Here is a 20,050-nt window from a genome sequence, read left to right on the forward strand (position 1 = left end):
CCTTACAGAAAAAGAAAAAGAAGGCTTGAAGGTGATGGGGAGCATTCTTGAAGGCTAGGGGGTAGGGCACCATCTTTGGGGGCTAGAGGGGATGGAAGGGAGGGAGGGATTTTGCCTATGCTGTGTGTGTTTCCCCTAATTCTGGGGGGCGTGGTGATGGTGTGGTGTGTTTTAGCTGGCCTGCTTGCTTGGGTGTGGTGTGTGTTTTGCATGTGTTTGAGTGCCTGTGCGTTTTTCTCTGAGCATCATCAGTTTTCACCTTCTGCGAAATGGGTATTTTGGGGGTAAATATGGGATTTGGCACTTGGGGCCCAGGCAACACCTCTGCTTTGTACTTGGTTTCTTGGCCAAGTTACTTGTTTAGTAATGAGCCTCATTAGTTCGTGTCCTGGGAAGTGAACGTCGAAGCAGAAAACTGCAGGTTCAGGAGAGTGGTTTTGTGTTTTGGAGCGTAGACCACACCTCTGCCTTGTTCCTCAGTTTCTTGGGCATGTTACTTTTCTTTTAGCATCACGGGTTTGCCTTTGGGAAATGAGTGTTTGTGAATGGGCAACTGCTGCCACCCCACCCCACCCCGGCAGTCATTTTGTCAGCGCATCCACAGCAAAATTCCAAATAGGCCCACTGACCCAAAAAGGTTGGGGACCCTAAAGCACAAAATACTTGTGATATGGCTCTATGGCAAAGATCCATCACAGCAGCCTATTGCTTAGCTCAGCCCATGGATGGTTTGGTGGAAGGGAAAATGAGACCCTATAAGAGAGTTTATTTATTTATTTACTTATTGCATTTTATACTGCCCCATAGCCAAAGCTCTCTGGGTGGTTCACATAAGATAAAACATTTAAAAACAATATACAAAAATTAAAAACCACAAAAACATGCAAAACATACATTTAAAACCACTGTAACAACTTTAGAAACGATGAGCCAAAAAAACAGACCCAGGCTCATTGCATATTGCTAAATGCCTGGGAGAAGAGAAAAAAATTGACCTGGTGCTGAAAAGATGACAATGTCGGCACCAGGCGGGCCTCGTCAGGGAGATTGTTCCACAGTTGGGGGGCCACCACAAAGAAGGCCCTCTCTCTTGTTGCCACCCTACGAGCTTCCCTCGGAGTAGGCACCCGGAGTAGGACCTTAGATGGTTGCTTTACCCTCACCCATGTATTTGTAATTCTGCACACTCACCAAGCAAACAGAAGATGAAAGACTTGCAGTAACCGCTGGTAACAGGATGACATTAGCTTGTGTTCCTGAATGTTGACCCCCGGCCCATCAACCACACCATGGTTTTCCGCAATCATTGCCTTAAGTGAAGGACAAGTGATTAAGTAAAAAGCTTCTATGTGTTACATCATGGCCCTGCTACTCTACAAACATGAATAATGAGAACGAACACCTGGCATTCATAAAGGGTACACTGCAAGCTGATGTAGAGAACTAATTTGCTTTCTAACCTGGAAGTAGTTGTGCATATTTTCCATGTGGCTGCATAGCGGCTTTAAGAGATCAATGGCACATTCAATCACTTCTTGAGATGATCTTTGACAAAGATGTGAGAATCCAACATTTTTGTTTCCTTTTCCCTGTAAGAAATCACAGGGTTTCCCCCCAAAATGCTTACTAGTTCAAAGTTACTTTTATGTAGCAGCCGTACTTTAGCATACGCAAAAGGCATTCCAACATTGGATATTCAGCAATCATTAAAATGGTTAAAATATAGACTGGATACAGGATAGGATTGATGCCAATAAAAAGTTGCACACATCACTGGGTCGCTTTCCGTAAAGCACAAACTTGGAAAAATACGGTGTGGGCTCCCTCCCTCTCTCCTCTTGCGTGCTGCAATTACCAACATGAATTCCCAGTTTGATCAAATTGTAGTCAGCCAATCCAGATGTAATGGCAAATTATGGTTTGTTCAAACCAGGAAAATGGTGGAGGGAATCAGAGTTGCCCAAGGGGAGGAGGAATAGGGATGAGAGAGTGCGTGAGGTTTTGCATTATACATTAACTAAACTGTGGTAGGTGTTGTTATTCATACAACTTTGAGATGGATGTCAAAACCAGAAGATGGTGGGAATAACAAGATCCTCCTTAAAGTGCTTGAATTCTTGACTTTGTCTTGAACTGGTAAAGGAACTGGGGTTACATGGATAATTGATCCCAACATAATAGATAGATGCGTATTGCTGTCACACACAAACATACACTTTCTTATGGGATCTTTTCAAGTAATGGCCATATGAGCACCAAAAATACATTGTGATCCGGTTTGCAATTCCAGTGGCAATTCCTGGGTTGTTTAACTCAGGAATCACAGGGATGAACAAAGTGAGCGAGCCACATGCTTTTTGTTTCTGCTTTGAATTAACAATTTCGGAATTGCCCATGATTTGTTGTTGGGTTAACTTTGGGTTGTTTAATCCATACCACCACCACCCAGTTTCTGGGTTTTAATGTCACAAAACAACCCAGGAACTGGTTGTTAATTAGAAGCAGAAATGATAAGCCCCCAGTTTGGGCGATACTCATCCCCACAATCCCCATTGTTTAACCCAGAAATTGCCACTGCGATGTGCAAACTGGATCTGTAAATAGTCATCCACTCAGTAGTGTGGGGCAGAATACCAAAACAATGCTACAGACTCCATCCTTCCTAACAGAAAAGGTTCTGCAAAAGTTGCTGCACTGGAAAGGGTATGTAATAGAGCCCTCATTATCCATATCTCATTCATTTTAATCTGCTTTTTATTTATTATTACTGAGTGCCCCGAATGTCTCCCAAACAGAGCAGAATGCTATGAAAAAAAAAGGTCCCATGTATTTAAACCATCAAATATCCAGCTAATTCAGATGCCACCAGGCCTTTGCATTTGTTTTACTAAAGGTATTTGTGTTTTTCCAATGCTAAGTAGCCACAAACAACTTAAAAACATTCCATAGACAAAGGCAATCAGTGTCACAGAGGATGAAGTCGGTGTGCATCATAGACAAGGAACAAGTTGCTTCACCAGGAGTCATCCTGTGCTTTCCATTGACCTTAGCCTAACACTGCCCAAGGATCCAAGCTGGCTATGGGCTTGAAAGCCCTTACCAAAGCTGCGTGCTGCTAGAATCCCCTGCTTCTGCCTTCTACAGGCTCCTTGTTTAGACGAATCCTTCTCAACATCTCTCTACTTAGAGACACAATGCCTTGTCCCCCTCCCTTTTTTTGTACATACCTTTAAGAAAGGGGCTCTTCTTGCAGGGGCTGGAATCAATACGTGTTCCAGTTTACGGCACAGATCTTCCAAAAGGAACAGGAGCTCAGCTGGCCCTATTTGCACTATCTCACGGGTCTAATATTTTAAAGGAAGAACATAATAGTCAAATCTTCATAAAAGGAAGTATTATAGGATCTTCATACGTTCAGACATAGTGACTAAAGTGCTGGTCCAAGGGACAGTGGGATAGAATGGGACTGCTGTTGTGTATTATTATAAAAATAGGACCAGCTGGCTACAATGGAGGTAGGCAGGTATATCAAAGTTCACGGCTCAGCAACAACCATACTAAAGTTTACGGCCTGCCAACAACTTGGCGATATTGCACCACACTTTACTAGTCTTGTTGCAAAGGCAGATGAGTTCTTTCATCAGATACTTGTTCCCAATAAGCCAAACAGTCTTCAAAAGAGGCTAGCCAGCCAACAGAACTCAAGATCCTGATAAAGCTTGTAGATTAACACGCAGAACTGAGGCTAAGTTTGAAACAGGGAACTGGGTGCATAATTGGGGACATATCATCAGGATATGTGTAACAGTGAGCGGAACTCTACAAGGCTCAAGTTACAGGAAGCCAGATTCCGGCTGACATCTGGAAACCTTCCTGACTGTAAGATCAGGATGACAGTAGAACCAATTACCTAGGGAGGTCGTGGGCTCTCCCACGCTAGAGGCATTCAAGAAGCAGCTGGACAACCTGGATTCCTGCATTGAGCAGGGGGTTGGATTCAATGGCCTTATAAGCCCCTTCCAACTCCACTATTCTATGATTCTAAGGAATGCATATGGATGGGACCTCCCCACTCTATAGATACTGATGGTTAGGGGCTCCGTGCCCAATCCTATGAGTCAGGACAGTTTCCTTCCTTTGGTTCCTAAGAATGACAGTCAAGGTACTGGTTTCAACTCAAGGAGCTTATTGTTGGCGTGCCCTTCCCACAGCTCTTACTACTGGTCTTTCAGCTTGGACTTAAAAGTTGGAGGGTGGTATAGTCACTTGATGCAACTTTTATGTTGAAAAGCAAGGTGTGTTGCCATCTTGGCCTACAGTGAGGGTACAGGCCTGTTATGTGAGCAGAGTGGAGAGGAAGCGGTGGGCAAAGTAGTGATGAAAGAACCCATCAGGACTCCTGCCCAGAGAAGCTAGGCTCAGACAAATTGGCTGGACCCATCAGCTCAACAGCAGGTGAGGCAGATGTTAGAATCCTCACCTGGTGCAGCAGCTGGGGCTCCAAATTCATCTCAGAAGGGCAACCCTAATCCATCATTCCAGCGACACCGGAGGATAACCCAGGCCCCAGAATTATAACTAGGCCTGAGACACAGCCCGAGGCCAGCAGATTGTGAGGGGGGGGGTCAGGAGCCTGAGACCTCCAACTCAGGACTTGCAACCCCATCCCCAGGAACTGAACCCCTTGACACCAGGGACTTGCATCCCCAAATCATCCCATCAACACAGATGGAGAGGCTTGTAAGAGAGAAGGAGAGGTGTTATTCTCCAAGCCCAAAGACTGCCCGTTTAAGGCCCTTCCATTCTTCATGGAAGGGGTGGAGCCTGGGAGGGGCGATCTGCTCCTGGCAGCATAGAGTAGTCCTCTGTCTGCTCTAAGACTTTATCAGAGCAAGTTGCACAGATGGGGCTCGCCTTTTACCATCATGCCCTCGACTCTCTGTCAAGACCAGGACAGGACAAGAACCAGAAGGCACTTAAGTCAGATCCGAGAGCCAGCAATGGAAAAGAGTAAGGAACAGGGGGATTTTGGAAAGGAGGTAATTCTGAGCTGCATCTCCTTTACTAGTTAGCTTTGCTTAAAGGGCCAGGTCTATACAGGCAAATGGAAGCTGCTTAGTAACAGCCCTTGCCACTGTCCTCCCTTCTCCTTTTAAGTTTGAGTGCGGCAGACCTGACAACCAGCAGGCAATTGATGGGTGACGGAGGTAAAGACATCACTACTGGTAAGCATTAGCTTATGGAATGCCTCCTATGTCAGAGAATGGCCTCCTGTTATTGCATAAGCCTCCAGCTGTCAACTCAGCTGTTGCCTAGAATTAGTTATTTCACTCATACGCATTGAAAATAAACAAATCCTTCACCATCCTCCTTCAACCATCTTCACACAGTTCCTTCAATCTACTTGCCTTTGTCTGCATTTCCGTGTCCAGAATAGATTTGATCAGCAGCCCACTGTGAAGGATGTTAAAAACCTCAAAGTCTAATTCACGGAAATAGGCACTGTAACTCTGCAGTTGTATCAAAGGGGCTCCTGGTTCTTTTTCAGGGCAATCCTGAAAAGGAAAACATTGGTTAATACCAATTTAGTTTCTCTTTTGTGCACTTCTCAAAAGATTGTAGGACATATAGAACCTTTTCTGGCTGACTGATGTCTGCTTCAGGCTGATTGGTGTCTGTGTTTTCATCCAGCTGTGAATTATCTGCAGAGCTATTCTTGCTGCCTTCAGATTTTTGTTTTTTTTGTCCTAAAAAAAGAAGAGGGGTTTTCACAAATAGAGGCTAAGTCAGTTTTGCAGTTGGTTACAGTGTAAAATGTAAGTATAGGGGGATATATTTCTTTGTCTGCAAAGTTTCTGTGAAGTACTACACAAATCTTATATTAGATTTAAACTGGAGCATTAAATGCATTCCATGTCCTCTTCACAATAAAAACACACACACAAATTCAACTTGTTTATGCTCAGAACTTTGCAATTTCTCTTCTTTAGTTAATTTTAAGAGTGGTTGTAAGATACATCTTTTTCACTTAGCTTTTGGGTTGGCTGGCTAGCATTTTTAGCTTCACTGAAGGATACTGTTTTGTTTGTAGTTTTATACTGTGTTTTATTTGTCTTTTTGTAAGCCTTCAGATATGCAAAGATGCTATAGATTTTTTAAAAAATACAATTAACGTTATCTGGCTATTTAAAAAAACACAAAAAACCTTCTACAATGATTAATTATTATTCTTAAGAGCCAGAGTGGTATCATGAATAGAGGGCCTAAGGCCAGGGAAATACGGGATAAAATCCCCACTTAGCAATGAAGCTCACTAGTTGACTTTGGGCCTCACTCTTACTCTAACTTATTTTACAGGGGTGTTGAGAAGATAACATTGGATACCCCTCCCTTCCTCCAAGTCACAAATGCAGTGAACAATGTCACTTAATTATTTCACTTGGGGAAATGGTCATTGTTATTTTGAAAGTATACCGGGAAGTTTAGAGGGGTGCATACAGAGGAACTTGGGGGGAAAAGGGACATGAAAAATATACAATGTTATAAGTGCACAGGGAAGACTGGAAACTACTGCTCTTTGCTTGATCACAACAAAAAGAGATCAACTGCAAGGAAAAAAAATTAAAAAAAGAAAAGAATATTTTTCACACATGACGATACTTATGATAAAGCTGGTTTATATGGGAGGGGTGTGAGATGAGAGACTGGCTCTGGTGCTGTGAAGGATGATGAATCTTTAATGGTATTGTCGAAAGATAAGACTTTTATTTAGAAAAACTGAAAAACCTCAACGTTTCGGATACCAAGATCCTTGTCAAAAGCTGTGACAAGCAGCTTCTTAGATAGAAAACACAGCTTTCGACGAGGATGCTCCATAGAAAAAGTGTCAACCTTTGCTCCTGACGTAGGATCCTGGTATTCGAAACGTTGAGGTTTTTGAGATTTTTTAAATAAAAGTCTTATCATTTGACAATACCATTAAAGATTCATCATCCTTCACAGCACCAGAGACAGTCTCTCTTCTCACACCGCTTAGTGGTGCTTTTTCTCCTTTTTTCTTGTCTTATATGGGGGGATACTGCACATGAAAAAGGTCCTAGGAGAACTTCTGGCATCTCCTATTAAAAGAATCTCAGGTAGCAGGGGTGGGAAAGATACTGCCAGTCAGAGCAGACAGAACCAAGCTAGATGGAACAATGACCTGACTTAACATCTTCCCATGTTTATTTGCACTTAAACTAGCTTAGGTCCATTGACATCAATACATCTATACTGGCTTCACTGTACAAACATCAGTTCAATGACTTGCATATGTTACCTTTGCTCTTCTTTTTGGTGGCAGCATTATGGATAATAGGTACTCCTTCCAGTGCTTCAGAATCAAAATTAGCAAGAGGAGGAACATACCCCGGACTTACTGAAAAATCAAAGGGAAAGCAATTCAATTGACTAGAAGAAAGCAAGCTGGACATGTCACCAAGTTCCTAGACAAGCTGCAGTGTCCTGTGGAAATTAATGTGGCAATCATGTATGATCATCATGCACAGAAACCAGTACTAGCCACAGCTCTCCAGCACATCTAATTTTGTAACGTGTGAAGCATCCCTAAGGAAACTGGAACAGTAGCTAAAGAACCATAGAATAGCAGAGTTGGAAGGGGCCTACAAGGCCATCGAGTCCAACCCCCTGCTCAATGCAGGAATCCACCCTAAAGCATCCCCGACAGACGCTTGTCCAGCTGCCTCTTGAAGGCCTCTAGTGTGGGAGAGCCCACAACCTCCCTAGGTAACTGATTCCATTGTCGCACTGCTCTAACAGTCAGGAAGTTTTTCCTGATGTCCAGTCAGAATCTTTCTTCCTTGAGCCTATTATTCCGTGTCCTGCACTCTGGGAGGATCGAGAAGAGATCCTGGCCCTCCTCTGTGTGACAACCTTTTAAGTATTTGAAGAGTGCTATCATGTCTCCCCTCAGTCTTCTCTTCTCCAGGCTAAACATGCCCAGTTCTTTCAGTCTCTCTTCATAGGGCTTTGTTTCCAGACCCCTGGTCATCCTGGTTGCCCTCCTCTGAACACGCTCCAGCGTGTTTGGAAAAAATATATGATGAAACAGGCCCTATTTATCTCCTACTATATTTTCATTTCAGAGCTTTAAGGGCTCTAGTCTCTATAGAATCTCAAACAGCCTGGTCTTCCCCAAACTACAGCCACACTATGCCTGCGGATATGCTGCGCTATAAACTGATTCCATCAGCTTTAAAATAGTCAGAGCTGCAAGAAAGCAATTTCTTTACGTTACTGGAACTATACGGCAAGAGGGAGTCTATATAGCAATCTGGAGCCTGTTACTGAAGCTAAAGTCAAAATCACTGTCTATAGTGATTCTTAGCAGTTCTCAGACCAAATTAAGAGTTCCTCCTCTTCTCTAGATAAAGGAGGATTCTGTTGATATGGGGCTTTTTGGCCAAGCTAACTATGATATAGTGGTGATATCTATGGTATCACAGAGTGATGCCCACCACCATCGCCACCACACCCCATTAATTGCGAAGTCCGCACATTCTGTGCATGGTATGCATGTTTTACAATCTAGCTGCAGGCTAATCCATGGCTCACAGTGGGATAGCTTGTGTAGAGCAGGCACACTGTAATTTTAATTTAATGCAGTGTGCTCGTTTTTTTATATTTTAAAACGTATGTTATTTTGTTGGTTCCCTTAAGTTGTTGTTTTTCGTGTTATCCAGCCCAACCCCTCAGGATGGATCATGCAAGAAACTGAAACAAATCCATACATGAATGAAACAACAGCCTTAACAACTATGCCAAGAAGATGCTGTTGCTGCGTAATGTAGCTGATCATTTGCTTAACTGAAAATTTATTAATGACACTCCAATTAATTTCTAGATTTTTCCTTATAACTAAAGAGAAACTTCTTGCAGATCCTGGATGTCATCTCTCCCCACACCCACATTTAAACCTGTATATTTTGTGCATGCTTACCTGCTAGGCATTTTTCCAGTAGACCCTGTAACTCTGTAATGTTATGTAACCGAAGCAAAACTCTTTCTTTTATCTCAGGCTGTTTTTCTTGGCAGAAGGCATTCACAACCTTGAGGGGCAAATTGCATTTGTAAGACTTCTCATTCCTTAACCACATATGCAAATCCAGAGTGGCTGCTATGCCTTCTCTCCAAATCCATTGCACTTTTTCTGATCCTTCCAGAAAATGCACTTACATCTCACCTATCTCACCAGAGCAGACCGGAGAGACGTCTCCGTGCACTTTACTACAAGCCTTTGCTCAATCCTGTGGCCTGTTAAAAATTAGTTGCCAACCACCATTGTAAAATCATCTTATGTAAGTGCATCTGCAAATCCTGTCCCCCTGGCTTAAGAACCTCCAGCCTTAATGATGCTTTTTTTCTAAATGGTTGATCTTGGAAAAAACGCTTCAAGTATTTTCAAAAGCAGTATTGACAACTAATAGGAAGCGGAAACAAAGCAATCACTCCCCACACACACTCCCAAATATTTTAAAAAATAAGAATCTCAGAGGATCCTTTTGTATGTTATTTTTTCTGATTCAAACATTAATATATGTATTGGAAAAAGGTGTATATGATGCAAAAATCTCCGTACATGTACAGATCACTTGCTTGAGCTCCACCCCCCCACCCCCCCACAACATAGATAATCTCTATTGTAGGAAAAAGTGCTGCGCTCAGCCATTCTGAGATCCCCTTTCTGGGAAAGCTCTTCACTGTAAGGGAAAAGTCCCATCATGCTTTAGGGGAGATGGTGCTCCTCATATCTCAGATAACCTTAGTCTTTTTGCTTTGCTATTTTAAATTTGTATAAATCTCTGCACTGCTGCTCGGTTTTATCCTGGTTGTTTTTATATTGTGTTTTTATACTGTTGCTTGTTTTATACTTTGAATTGTAGTTCATGGATTTAATTTTTGTGAACCGCCCAGAGAGCTTCAGCTATTGGGTGGTATATTTATTTATTTATTTATTACATTTCTATACCGCCCAATAGCCAGAGCTCTCTGGGTGGTTCACAAAAATTAAAACCATTCAAAGTATAAAACAACAATATAAAACCATAATATAAAATACAATATAAAAGCTCAACCAGATAAAAACAGCAGCAGCAATGCAAAATTACAAATTTAAAAAACCAAGTTAAAATTTATTTATATACTGTTAAAATGCATGTATAATTGCATGTATAGAAATGCAATAAATAAATAAATAAATAAATAAATAAATATCTGGCCTGTTAGCCAAGCACTGAGTGGGTGGAAAATGGCAGTATGATGGGAAATTCCTCATTATCGGCACTGTTTACCTCACGGAACCAGTTAAGTGCATAAAATAAGAGTGAACAAAGGAATTCACGCTCTTGCTTCGACAAGGAGTCTAACTTTCCTCCCACTTCCAAATTGGTCAGGTATAAAGGACACCCTGTAACAGAATATGGTAAAAGAAAAGGGTTCTTAATTAAGTCCATTCACATATATGTTCAACATGGAGACACACACACACACACCACCTCTAGAACCTATCTCACCTAGTCTATTTGCATACAGTAACTAGCACCCTTTCCTTCCCAAAGAAAGACAGAGCTGAGATTGGGTTGCCTGGGAGATAAGGGGCCCCATCAATAATTGGCCAATGGTTTCTGGTAATTTATTAAAGAATACATTTCAGTCTGTTACAGGAGACTGGATGGTATAACTTAAGAGCCCACTAGTGTAAGAGACATACAAAATAGCACTGGGCCAATTGGTTGCCAAATTTATAATAGAAATGTTCACAAGTACAATTGTGCCAATTAGTTTAAATATGTACACAATCCGTCAGAGTTTCAAAACAACCGTATCAGTTACGCTGGTCTATTTAACAACAACTTTGACAATTATATCTAATCTCTTCAACAACCACCACAGCAGTTCTGTCTATGAAACCCCGGTGTATCTCCATTTCGATCAGATGAGGTCTTCCTCAGGTCTTCCTATAGACCTCACAAGTTTAATAACATTTTGCAATAACTGGTAATGTTGTAGAAAACAACACTTCCTAAATAAGACAATAACTGATAACACTGCAGAAAATAACACTTCCTGCAGAGGCCATTTTTAACAGTGTGCTGGTCCTGATAAAAGCAAAACAGCCTTCTTTATTAGTTGGCTGAAGGCGAGGCAGTCCTTATGACAGAGAAAACAAACACATTCATAACACTGGGTCTCACTCCAGCTTTTGCTGCTCAAAACCTACCCAGAATTTACAGTTAGTGTTTACCTGATTTTTGCAGCTCACCCTTCCCAAAATGTATATACTTTCCAGACCAGTCACCAAACAGCCAATGCTGCCACAGCAGATGTATAAAAACAACAGTATCTCTGATGGATTGTTGTACATATGTAAACCAAAGGAAGTGAGGCAGGTGGCTACCAGGAGGAGGGCCTTCTCTGCTGTGGCACCCCGGCTGTGGAATGAGCTCCCTAAGGAGGTTCGCTTGGCACCTACATTATAGGCTTTTAGACGCCAGGTGAAGACCTTTTTATTCTCCCAACATTTTAACAATCTATAAATTTTAAATAACATGGTTTTAAATTTGTAATTTTGCATTGCTGCTGTTTTTATCTGGTTGAGCTTTTATATTGTATTTTATATTATGGTTTTATACTGTTGTTTTATACTTTGAATGGTTTTAATTTTTGTGAACCGCCCAGAGAGCTCCTGCTATTGGGCGGTATAGAAATGTAATAAATAAATAAATAAACAAACAAACCAATTGGCACAACTGTGCTTGTGAGTATTTCTATTATTGAACGTACTCATACACTACATTCAACATCTAAGGTCCTTCTCTGTGTACCTACTCCAAGGGAAGCTCAGAGGATGGCAACAAATGAGAGGGCCTTTTCTGTGGTGGTTCCCCAATTGTGGAATGATCTCCCCAACGAGGCCCACCTAGCACCAACACTGATATCTTTACGGCACCAGGTTAAAACATTTCTCTTTTCCAAGGCATTTAGCAATATGTGATGAGCTTTACTGATCCTAGATTTGTTTTTAAAACTGTTTATAGTTGTTTTAAATGTATGTTTCTGTGTATGTTGTACGTTTTTGTAGTTTAAAATTTTGTGTATTGTTTTTAAGTGTTTTAATCTTATGTACACCTCCCAGAGAGCTTCGGCTACGGGGTGGTATACAAATAATAATAATAATAATAAATTTGGCAACTAATTGGCCTGTTGCTATTTTGTAGGTCTCTTACACTAGATGTGTTTATATTGATATCACTATTGTCCTTTTTATTTTGTTTAATAACTTAAGAGACAACAAATTAGATCAAGAATGAATAGCCTGCTCATAGTCCTGATCGGCTTCAACATCCCAGCTGCAACATACTTTAAATGGGTCAAACAGGCAGTTCCTGTACCTAACAGGGCATCGATATCCTCCATATTCCCATCGTTCATTTCTGACACACAGAGCCTCAGCAGCCGGAAGAATGGTGACAACCACATGGGAGACACTAGCCTGGCGAGAGAGGAAGAGAAACTTGGGTGGGCACTGAAAGGATTATCACCAGTATTGAATTAGGTTAGAGGAAAAGGTGGTGACTGGATTCAGACAATTGCATGGAGGGAAGACGCCATTGTGGCTCCTCCTCCACTGTGCAGGCAACCACCATTCGCAGAATTCCCTGCGCTGCAGCCCAGGTTGGCATGTCGTCTGAACTTGTGGTGCGCAGTAATGGCTTTAGGGTGGGTACGAAGCCACCCCAGCCAGCTGGGTTTGGATGACACATAAACCCGTGATGCAGCATGGGCAATTATGCAAATGGAGGTCACACGCACAGTGGGGGAGGAGCCACAATGGCTTCTTTCCCCGTCGCGATCGGCCAAACAGGCTCAGTAACTCAGTGGCAGAGCACCTCCCTGGCATGCAGAGGACCCCAGGTTCAATCCCTGCCTTGAACAGAAGGCTGGCAAAGAGTCCTGCCTGAACCCTTGGAGGGTCGCTGCAAAACCAGTGCAAGCAGTACTAATCTAGATGGATCAGTGGTTCCACTCAGTATATGGCAGCTTCCTATGTTCCTAAATGTTCTTCCAAACATGTAAAATTTGAGCAATTTGAACATTTGCTTATGTTTCTTTTGGTTTTGCCCATGTATTCGGAATCCTTGTTCCCATATTCAAGGCCCAGAAAAGGAGGGTTGGTAGCCAGAGAAACAGAGTGGGAGGGACTGTGTGCTGGGGCAAGTGACTGGGACCTTTGTTGAGAAGGCACACTATGTGATTGCTCCCCCCCCCCCACAGTCTCCCCTTGTCTCTAAGCATTTAGCAGAACTGCCTGGATGTTGTCTTCTTCCCCATATGGACCAGAAACTTGATCTTTAAAATAAAATAAGAATTAAAGTCTGGATGTCCATGATTCCATGTCAGTTACAGGATTTTGCATTAGAAGGCCCATTCTATCAGATTCTTAGCAGATTTTCTCTTCATCTCAACAAGAACAGAGAAGCATCACTGACCTTTTGTCCTTGCTTGTAGCTGCTATGTCATCCGCATTCTTGCTCAGACAACTCTGGGACAGCACTGGAAACAAGTTAATAGCAATTGTTCCCTCACTTTCATCTTCCAAACTGTACAGGAACGCACTGCAGAGGAATCAAACATCAACTCAAAGGCAACACAATAACAACAAATGTAATTATTCTGATTAAAGACAGACATGCTTTTCTGAAATACCTATTCTCTGTATGGTCTGTCACAAAATCTCTCTCAAAGTCCTTCTCCACACTGTTCGAGATCCATTCCTTAAGGAGAAGAAAAACAACAACAGTTCCACAGAAGAACTCAGCAATAAAAAAATTATGTTTCAGGGGACAGAGGCTCTCTCTCTCTGAAGATCTATAATGAGATCATTTACTTTATTTTCATATTGTTTAGCAAGAAAAGGTGTATATCAAGAATCCAATAAAATATACTTTTAAAAAAATTGAAGCTAGGTCCTCCTTTATGCAACTGATGGCCTGCAATCGTATAGCTGCTTATCTGAAATTAAGCTCCATTTAAGGGAACTTACAACAGAGTTGACAGGAACAGGGTTGCAATACAGTTTCAAGAGTAACTACCAAATAGGAGAAGAAACAACAAAGAGAACAACAAACTATTTTCCAAGCGCCAGGCAGAAAGCAGAAGTGGAGTATCAGGTCTCAAGATGACTCAAACAGGACAGAAATAAACGAGCGTGAAGAAGAACCAGCCCAGTTGTCTGTGTTCCTTTTGATAGTTTTAGGGAGAGTAAAAGTCATGTTGGGAGAGATGCTCTTTGAGTGTTACTCTTTGTGTGTGAGTTCCTGATGAGCAAGTGGTCAGCAGTCAGAATCAGATGACAAACCACAAGAGGATTTCAGAGTGAAATCCAAAACAAGAATAAAATGTTCTCTAAACTCTGTCGGTGTTCTTTTGGGGAAGTCTGCACCACCTTATCTGCGTGTGGACACTTTTCTCTAGGGGCTTGCAGAGATTATGCGGACCTAATTAGGGTTGCTTGTGGTACACTCACTGCAGGGATATCAAGATGCAGAAACTACCTTCGTGCCTTTTACTATACAAGAGGCCAATTTCATCCAGGACACTGAGGCATTTTACAGAAACTTAGTAACATGTGTGTGTGTGTGTATATATGTGTATGTGTGTGTGTGTGTGTGTGTGTGTATGTATATATATATATATATATATATATATATATATATATATATATATTCCCCCAAATACAGCACACTAGACAGGAAACACACCAGCAACCACTTGAACTACATATTTTAAATAGCTGTATCTATAGCTATCAGTCTAGAGAGGGCAGTCTCCCATGTCCCCCATCCTTTGTTTGATGCTCTGGCATTCAATTCAGAAAAAGAGAAGTGTTATAGGGAAAGGCACATGGTACAACTCAAGTTGTACCAGTAATGTACATGGTTCAACTCAAGCTCCTCCTGCACCAGTTCTGGTCAGCTGTGTGAACTGACGTAGTCCACCAAGTGGGGCTTCAAAATATGCCAAGCAACATTCCCCCTGAAAGGGTTTAAAATACACATTGCAGCTGGGGTGGGGGGCAATAGTAAGCAGGGAAAGGGTTAAGTAGACTTTCCCCCTTCTCTTGCTTCTCTGCTCTCAATTATTCCCTCCTGAAGTGGTTTTTCTTTAAAAACAAACACCATATTGGAGCACAAATAAAACCATTTATACGTTACATGTAATTAACCACTCATACCACAGAAATGTCAGATTCTGTTTACTAAAGACTTCGTTAAATGCATCCAAATGGATTGAAAATTATTTCCCCCTTTCCCTTTGTGCTTTGCTTTCTGTAGAAAATAATAAAATTGTTAAAATGGCGGAGAATTGTTTGCAACAATAAAGAAACACTGAATGGTTCAGGATGGCAATGGCTAAGCTAATAACATCCCAGCTATGATTATGCACTATTAATGACTGAATCAATGCAGACCACTAGCTCTGTATCCTACCAGGATCTGCAAATCCAGGTTTCTTTTCTGAATCAAGCTGGCAAGTTCATCGTAGTACAGAGCCAAGGCCTGGGGAACCTGCCCACAGCAGGAGCACACCAGCTCCAGCAAAGATATAACCTGCAGAAAAAGAAACAGCAGAGAAATTACTTTGTGGGGTGGGGTGATGATGAGCAAAACAGAATCCACAATTTAGTAATAAGAGCATCGAAAGGCTCTAGCAATTCCTGGTGCTATAAAGATAAAAGGGAGGAAAAATAAGAGGATATACAAATCCTTCCCCATCCCTCAATGTAGCTAAAATTTTCTATGTTGCTCTGAAAACCTTCCCAAACTCCAAATTCGTGAATCCCTCTCATTCAGCTCTCCTGCGAGTTTTCAAGAGGCACATCCCTTTCCCTCCAGTCTACTTATCCTCTAGGTGTCCCACAAGCATCCATATACTTGCCTGTCTACGTTGCTCTTTGCTCAGCTCTGCCCGTTCTAGTAGCTGCCCATTTTCTTTACTCCTGAAATTAGATATTTATTAATTAATGCTGTCTGATATAGTAGAATGCTTTCATATATGGTTTCTTGTTGTGAGCCAGATAATAATCCAAGAAGCAATGCTGCTTTGAGGATCCTAAAACACTAACACGCAGAAAAGCCTTTAAATGCATTACATTCACCCTTGCAACTCATTGATCATCACTGCCCAATTCACCCTCATATGATATATAACTAGTAAAGGTTCTATGATAATGCTCCTGGGTACGGTACGGTAAGAAGATGGCTTCTAAAGCCAGAGGGATAGCAGAATTGTCTGCAATTCTTCTAAAGGCTTCCCTACCTTTTTTTAAAAAAAAAAGCTGAAACACCCACTATTGTCTGATGAAGTCAAGACTTGGGCCTCTTCCTGACAACGCCATAGTTTGTACTGAATTTTTGACCATGCAATAATTATCTCACAGATTTAAAGAAAACAAAAAACCCTGTATGTTGCAGTCCCTCCCCAATCTGCAGGATGCATTTTTATATAGACCCTTTAACACACCCAAGAATGCAGAATTCCACCTCCATCATTTACAAGGCACCAATGAATAACAGGTAAAGTGCACTGTAGATCGTACTAAGGTGCATCTATGTCATTTTGGCAAAATTAACCCAGGGGTGGGCCCATCACCTGTCTTGCACTGTGAATTGTGTGCATTACCCTGGACAGGTAACACCATCACAGATCCTGCCGCCCACTTTTTCAAAGATGTACTGTTGGCATCAACCTTGATGAAACAGCGCTAGAATACAGTAGGAAGCACACATTGACTATATATTTGGAAAAGGAAACAGATTTTTGGAAATGTCTTTATTCTCTTGACTTCATATATGGTGCAGTTATCAAGGGCCAGTTTAGAACAGGGTAAAATGATAGTTTGCACATCTTTCCCCGCTTGCTCACCTCTTGGCTGCCATGCTGCCCACCACAGTAACGGCACCAATAATCCCAATGCGCCTGTACTTGGGAATAGTGCTGGAGAGTTGCTTTCTAATGACCATGTGCATGTCGTCCTGCAGGGAAAGAGGGGGGAGAAAGTGTTAGGAAAGGAGACACCTCATCCAGAAGTACACATGATAAATCTCATGTAATCAAATTACAGACGAAGCAATACAGAAATGTCAATGCATGCAAGAATAATAATCCTCACTACTTCTCTTCTGCAAACCTCTCAAGGCCTGTTTGAGGGATGTGTTCTAGTGCCAAATCTTCCTTGGGGCGCAGCTAAATAACCCATCACTGTTTGGGGGTTAGAGTTCAAATAACTTGCTATATCTCACAAAACAAGCAAGAGGCGCATGCCCTCTCAGGCTTTGGGTGGAATGGAACATTTGACACTTACCGTAAAGATGTCTTCTTGCTTGGTGTGAAGGAGGCATCCAAGAATGGGTTAGCTAACTCTATTGCCCAGGAAAAGTAGGGATGACATGCTAGAAAAACATGCATTAGGCTGACTGCCCTTTGGTTCCACCCTCAGTTCTATTGTGGGGCCGAGCTTAAGACAGAGGAACTGAGGACAATTTTAGATCAGCCATATAAAGGAAACTTCAGGAAAGGAGACAGAGAGCTCTGCCTTGGGTAAGACACAGGGAAGGATTGGGGACTGGGCCAGGGAAGGTCAGCCTAATGCAAGGTTTTCTAGCATGTGATCCCTGCCTTTCCCGGATGCCTCCTCACAACAAACTGAGAAAGATCATTTCCAAAGTCGAGGGATGAAACTAGAGCAGGTCCACACACAAAAAGAGAAAGTATGATCATGGACAGCTAAATTCTTAAAAAATAGGACCCAGGGACCAGTGCTTACATATAAAAACTTATTGTGTCCCAAGAATTCCCAAACAGCAAGAGGTTATGGATGCAAGACCACCCTTTCAGCTATGTCAGGCAATCTAGTATCCAGTTATGTATGTTACACTTCTGAGAATTTAGTCAACGTTCACATGTGAATCCCAGACAATTTTTTTAATGAATTTTCAAAAACTCAGAGAAATATTAACAGTCACATAAATATGATCGTTTGTCATTCAGTGGACTACGTCTGAAAAGTTGAGACAATATTACCTGTTTATATTAAACAGGAACTGGCAACATTCACCAAATTTTCAACTTTCACTGCTGACACAAACAATAATTTTATGGATCTAGACATCTGCAATTTGGTACAGGACAGACTCCATAGTCTCCAGCTTTTAGTGACTAGACTACATTTCCACTCACCTGAATGTGGCTGCTCTTGTGCCCATGGCTGAATGCCAGCATGCTAAGAATGTGGAATAGCTTCCGGATTTGTTGTGGACTTAGATTATCCATATAGTCTAAAATACTCTGAAAGATAACAAATCAGGCAAAGTACTTCATACCTTCATGAAATATTCTTATAGCAGAATTTTCAAGTATAACAGACGAAAAACTGGAACATCTAGACTGGCTTCTGTATCCAGGGTGAGCGGAAGATGGACCATTGGCCAATCTGTAGTGGACCACCTAGTGCTGATATGCTTCCAAAAGAATGCTGGCCTAGGTGGACCTTGATCTGAACCAGGAAAGCACGTCTCATGATTTTGTGCAAGAGTGCACACTCAGGATTGCTCAAGACATAGACTAGACATGCTTTGACTGATATGCACTCTCGCTTTGTAAGGTAAGCACATGTTAGTGGGCCATGAGGATTCTAATAAAAGGAAAAAATAGGCCGTCCTTGTTCATGGAATCTCACACCTACAACTCCCCCTTCCATATTCCCCCACTCTGTCTTCTTCTAACCTCTATCCTGTTCTTCACAAGGACGTTCTCAAATTTCTAGAATCAGGGAGCTAGAAGGGTTATAAAGATCATCCAAGACTTAATGAACATTGAAGCCATCCCATTCCTGCACTACACCATGTGCTTAGTTGCTCTTGGGATACCACAAACTAAGCAGAATTAAGGATAGGTGTGATATTAAGGATAGGTGTGCAATCTAAATTCCTGTTTTTTAAAAAATGTGTTCCTTTTACCTCCTCATCTCACAACCCACCCACCCCACGCATGGTTGCCACTGTCTGACTCTGAGAGGTTAATTGTTAAGCAATAGATCCCAGAGTCAAAGCTCCCTACCTTCAGAAAGACAGCATATGGAACAACGGATGAGGTATGAAGAGACACCAGGTCATTGAACATATCCAGGGAGACATCCACTTCAATATCATTGCCACCACATGCATGAGTAACCAAAGCACCTACAATCTCCTGCAAGGAAAAGAAACAGGAAAGGAAAAGTGAAAAACATATCTCTTGTGACAGAGAGAATTGCACTGGCCTGGTACTGAAGGAGCAGGTGTGACTCCATTGAAAGCCCTCATACATGTGCTTGGTTTTCCAGCTACTGGTTAACACACACCCTTGCAACCACATTAGTTGGCTTCTAAAGGATAAGAAACATCTTTGGGTTTCCCAAAGATCTTGCTTTTACACTGCTAGTTTTATTGTCCCCTGTGCCTGTTTGGTGTGTTCCCTTCCCTTTCTTATTGTTCTCTTATGATTTTATTAGAACGTAAGCCTATGCGGCAGGGTGTTGTTGTATTGTTTTACTATGTACAGCACCATGTACATTGATGGTGCTATATAAATAAATAAATAATAACAATCTATACCATTTCTACCACCCATTACATTAGAACCAGAAGCAGACAATGGCCACAGGCAACTGTTTCCTTTAAAGAATTCCTTGCACACATCACCAAGCAGAGACTGGGACTGGTGCGTCACTATACCTGCTGGCAATAAGCATCAAAGGCTGTGAATGCCTGCTTGTAGAGACAGCTGCCAAAAGAGACAATACTGGGATCTGCCGAGTGTACAAAGCTCTCAGCCAGTGACAGGATGGCCGGAAAGAGGTCTCTCATAACCTGGATGCCGACAGAACCAAAAGAGAGAGTCTTCAGATACATAACTCAACTGCCTTGTCAAGTTTCCACCTTACTCCATGATC

At 41.9% G+C, this 20,050-nt stretch overlaps 1 protein-coding gene across 1 annotated transcript in view; it reads right to left on the minus strand.

Moving 5' to 3' along the window:
- Nucleotides 1-20,050, minus strand: part of FANCD2 (FA complementation group D2) — a 51,904-nt gene that overhangs the window by 12,430 nt on the left and 19,424 nt on the right. The window contains exons 16-32 of the mRNA XM_063121067.1: nt 19,833-19,967; nt 19,177-19,308; nt 18,298-18,405; nt 16,984-17,093; nt 15,997-16,057; nt 15,549-15,668; nt 13,765-13,832; nt 13,548-13,673; nt 12,450-12,550; nt 10,350-10,465; nt 8,999-9,107; nt 7,319-7,417; nt 5,635-5,747; nt 5,409-5,555; nt 3,228-3,344; nt 1,461-1,589; nt 1,192-1,310 (exon numbers count right to left, since the gene is read on the minus strand). Coding sequence (XP_062977137.1) covers nt 1,192-1,310; nt 1,461-1,589; nt 3,228-3,344; nt 5,409-5,555; nt 5,635-5,747; nt 7,319-7,417; nt 8,999-9,107; nt 10,350-10,465; nt 12,450-12,550; nt 13,548-13,673; nt 13,765-13,832; nt 15,549-15,668; nt 15,997-16,057; nt 16,984-17,093; nt 18,298-18,405; nt 19,177-19,308; nt 19,833-19,967 — 1,910 coding nt within the window. The remainder of the gene's footprint in view (nt 1-1,191; nt 1,311-1,460; nt 1,590-3,227; nt 3,345-5,408; nt 5,556-5,634; nt 5,748-7,318; nt 7,418-8,998; nt 9,108-10,349; nt 10,466-12,449; nt 12,551-13,547; nt 13,674-13,764; nt 13,833-15,548; nt 15,669-15,996; nt 16,058-16,983; nt 17,094-18,297; nt 18,406-19,176; nt 19,309-19,832; nt 19,968-20,050) is intronic.

This window comes from Elgaria multicarinata, chromosome 3, assembly GCF_023053635.1.
Source record: "Elgaria multicarinata webbii isolate HBS135686 ecotype San Diego chromosome 3, rElgMul1.1.pri, whole genome shotgun sequence".
NCBI lineage: Eukaryota > Metazoa > Chordata > Lepidosauria > Squamata > Anguidae > Elgaria > Elgaria multicarinata.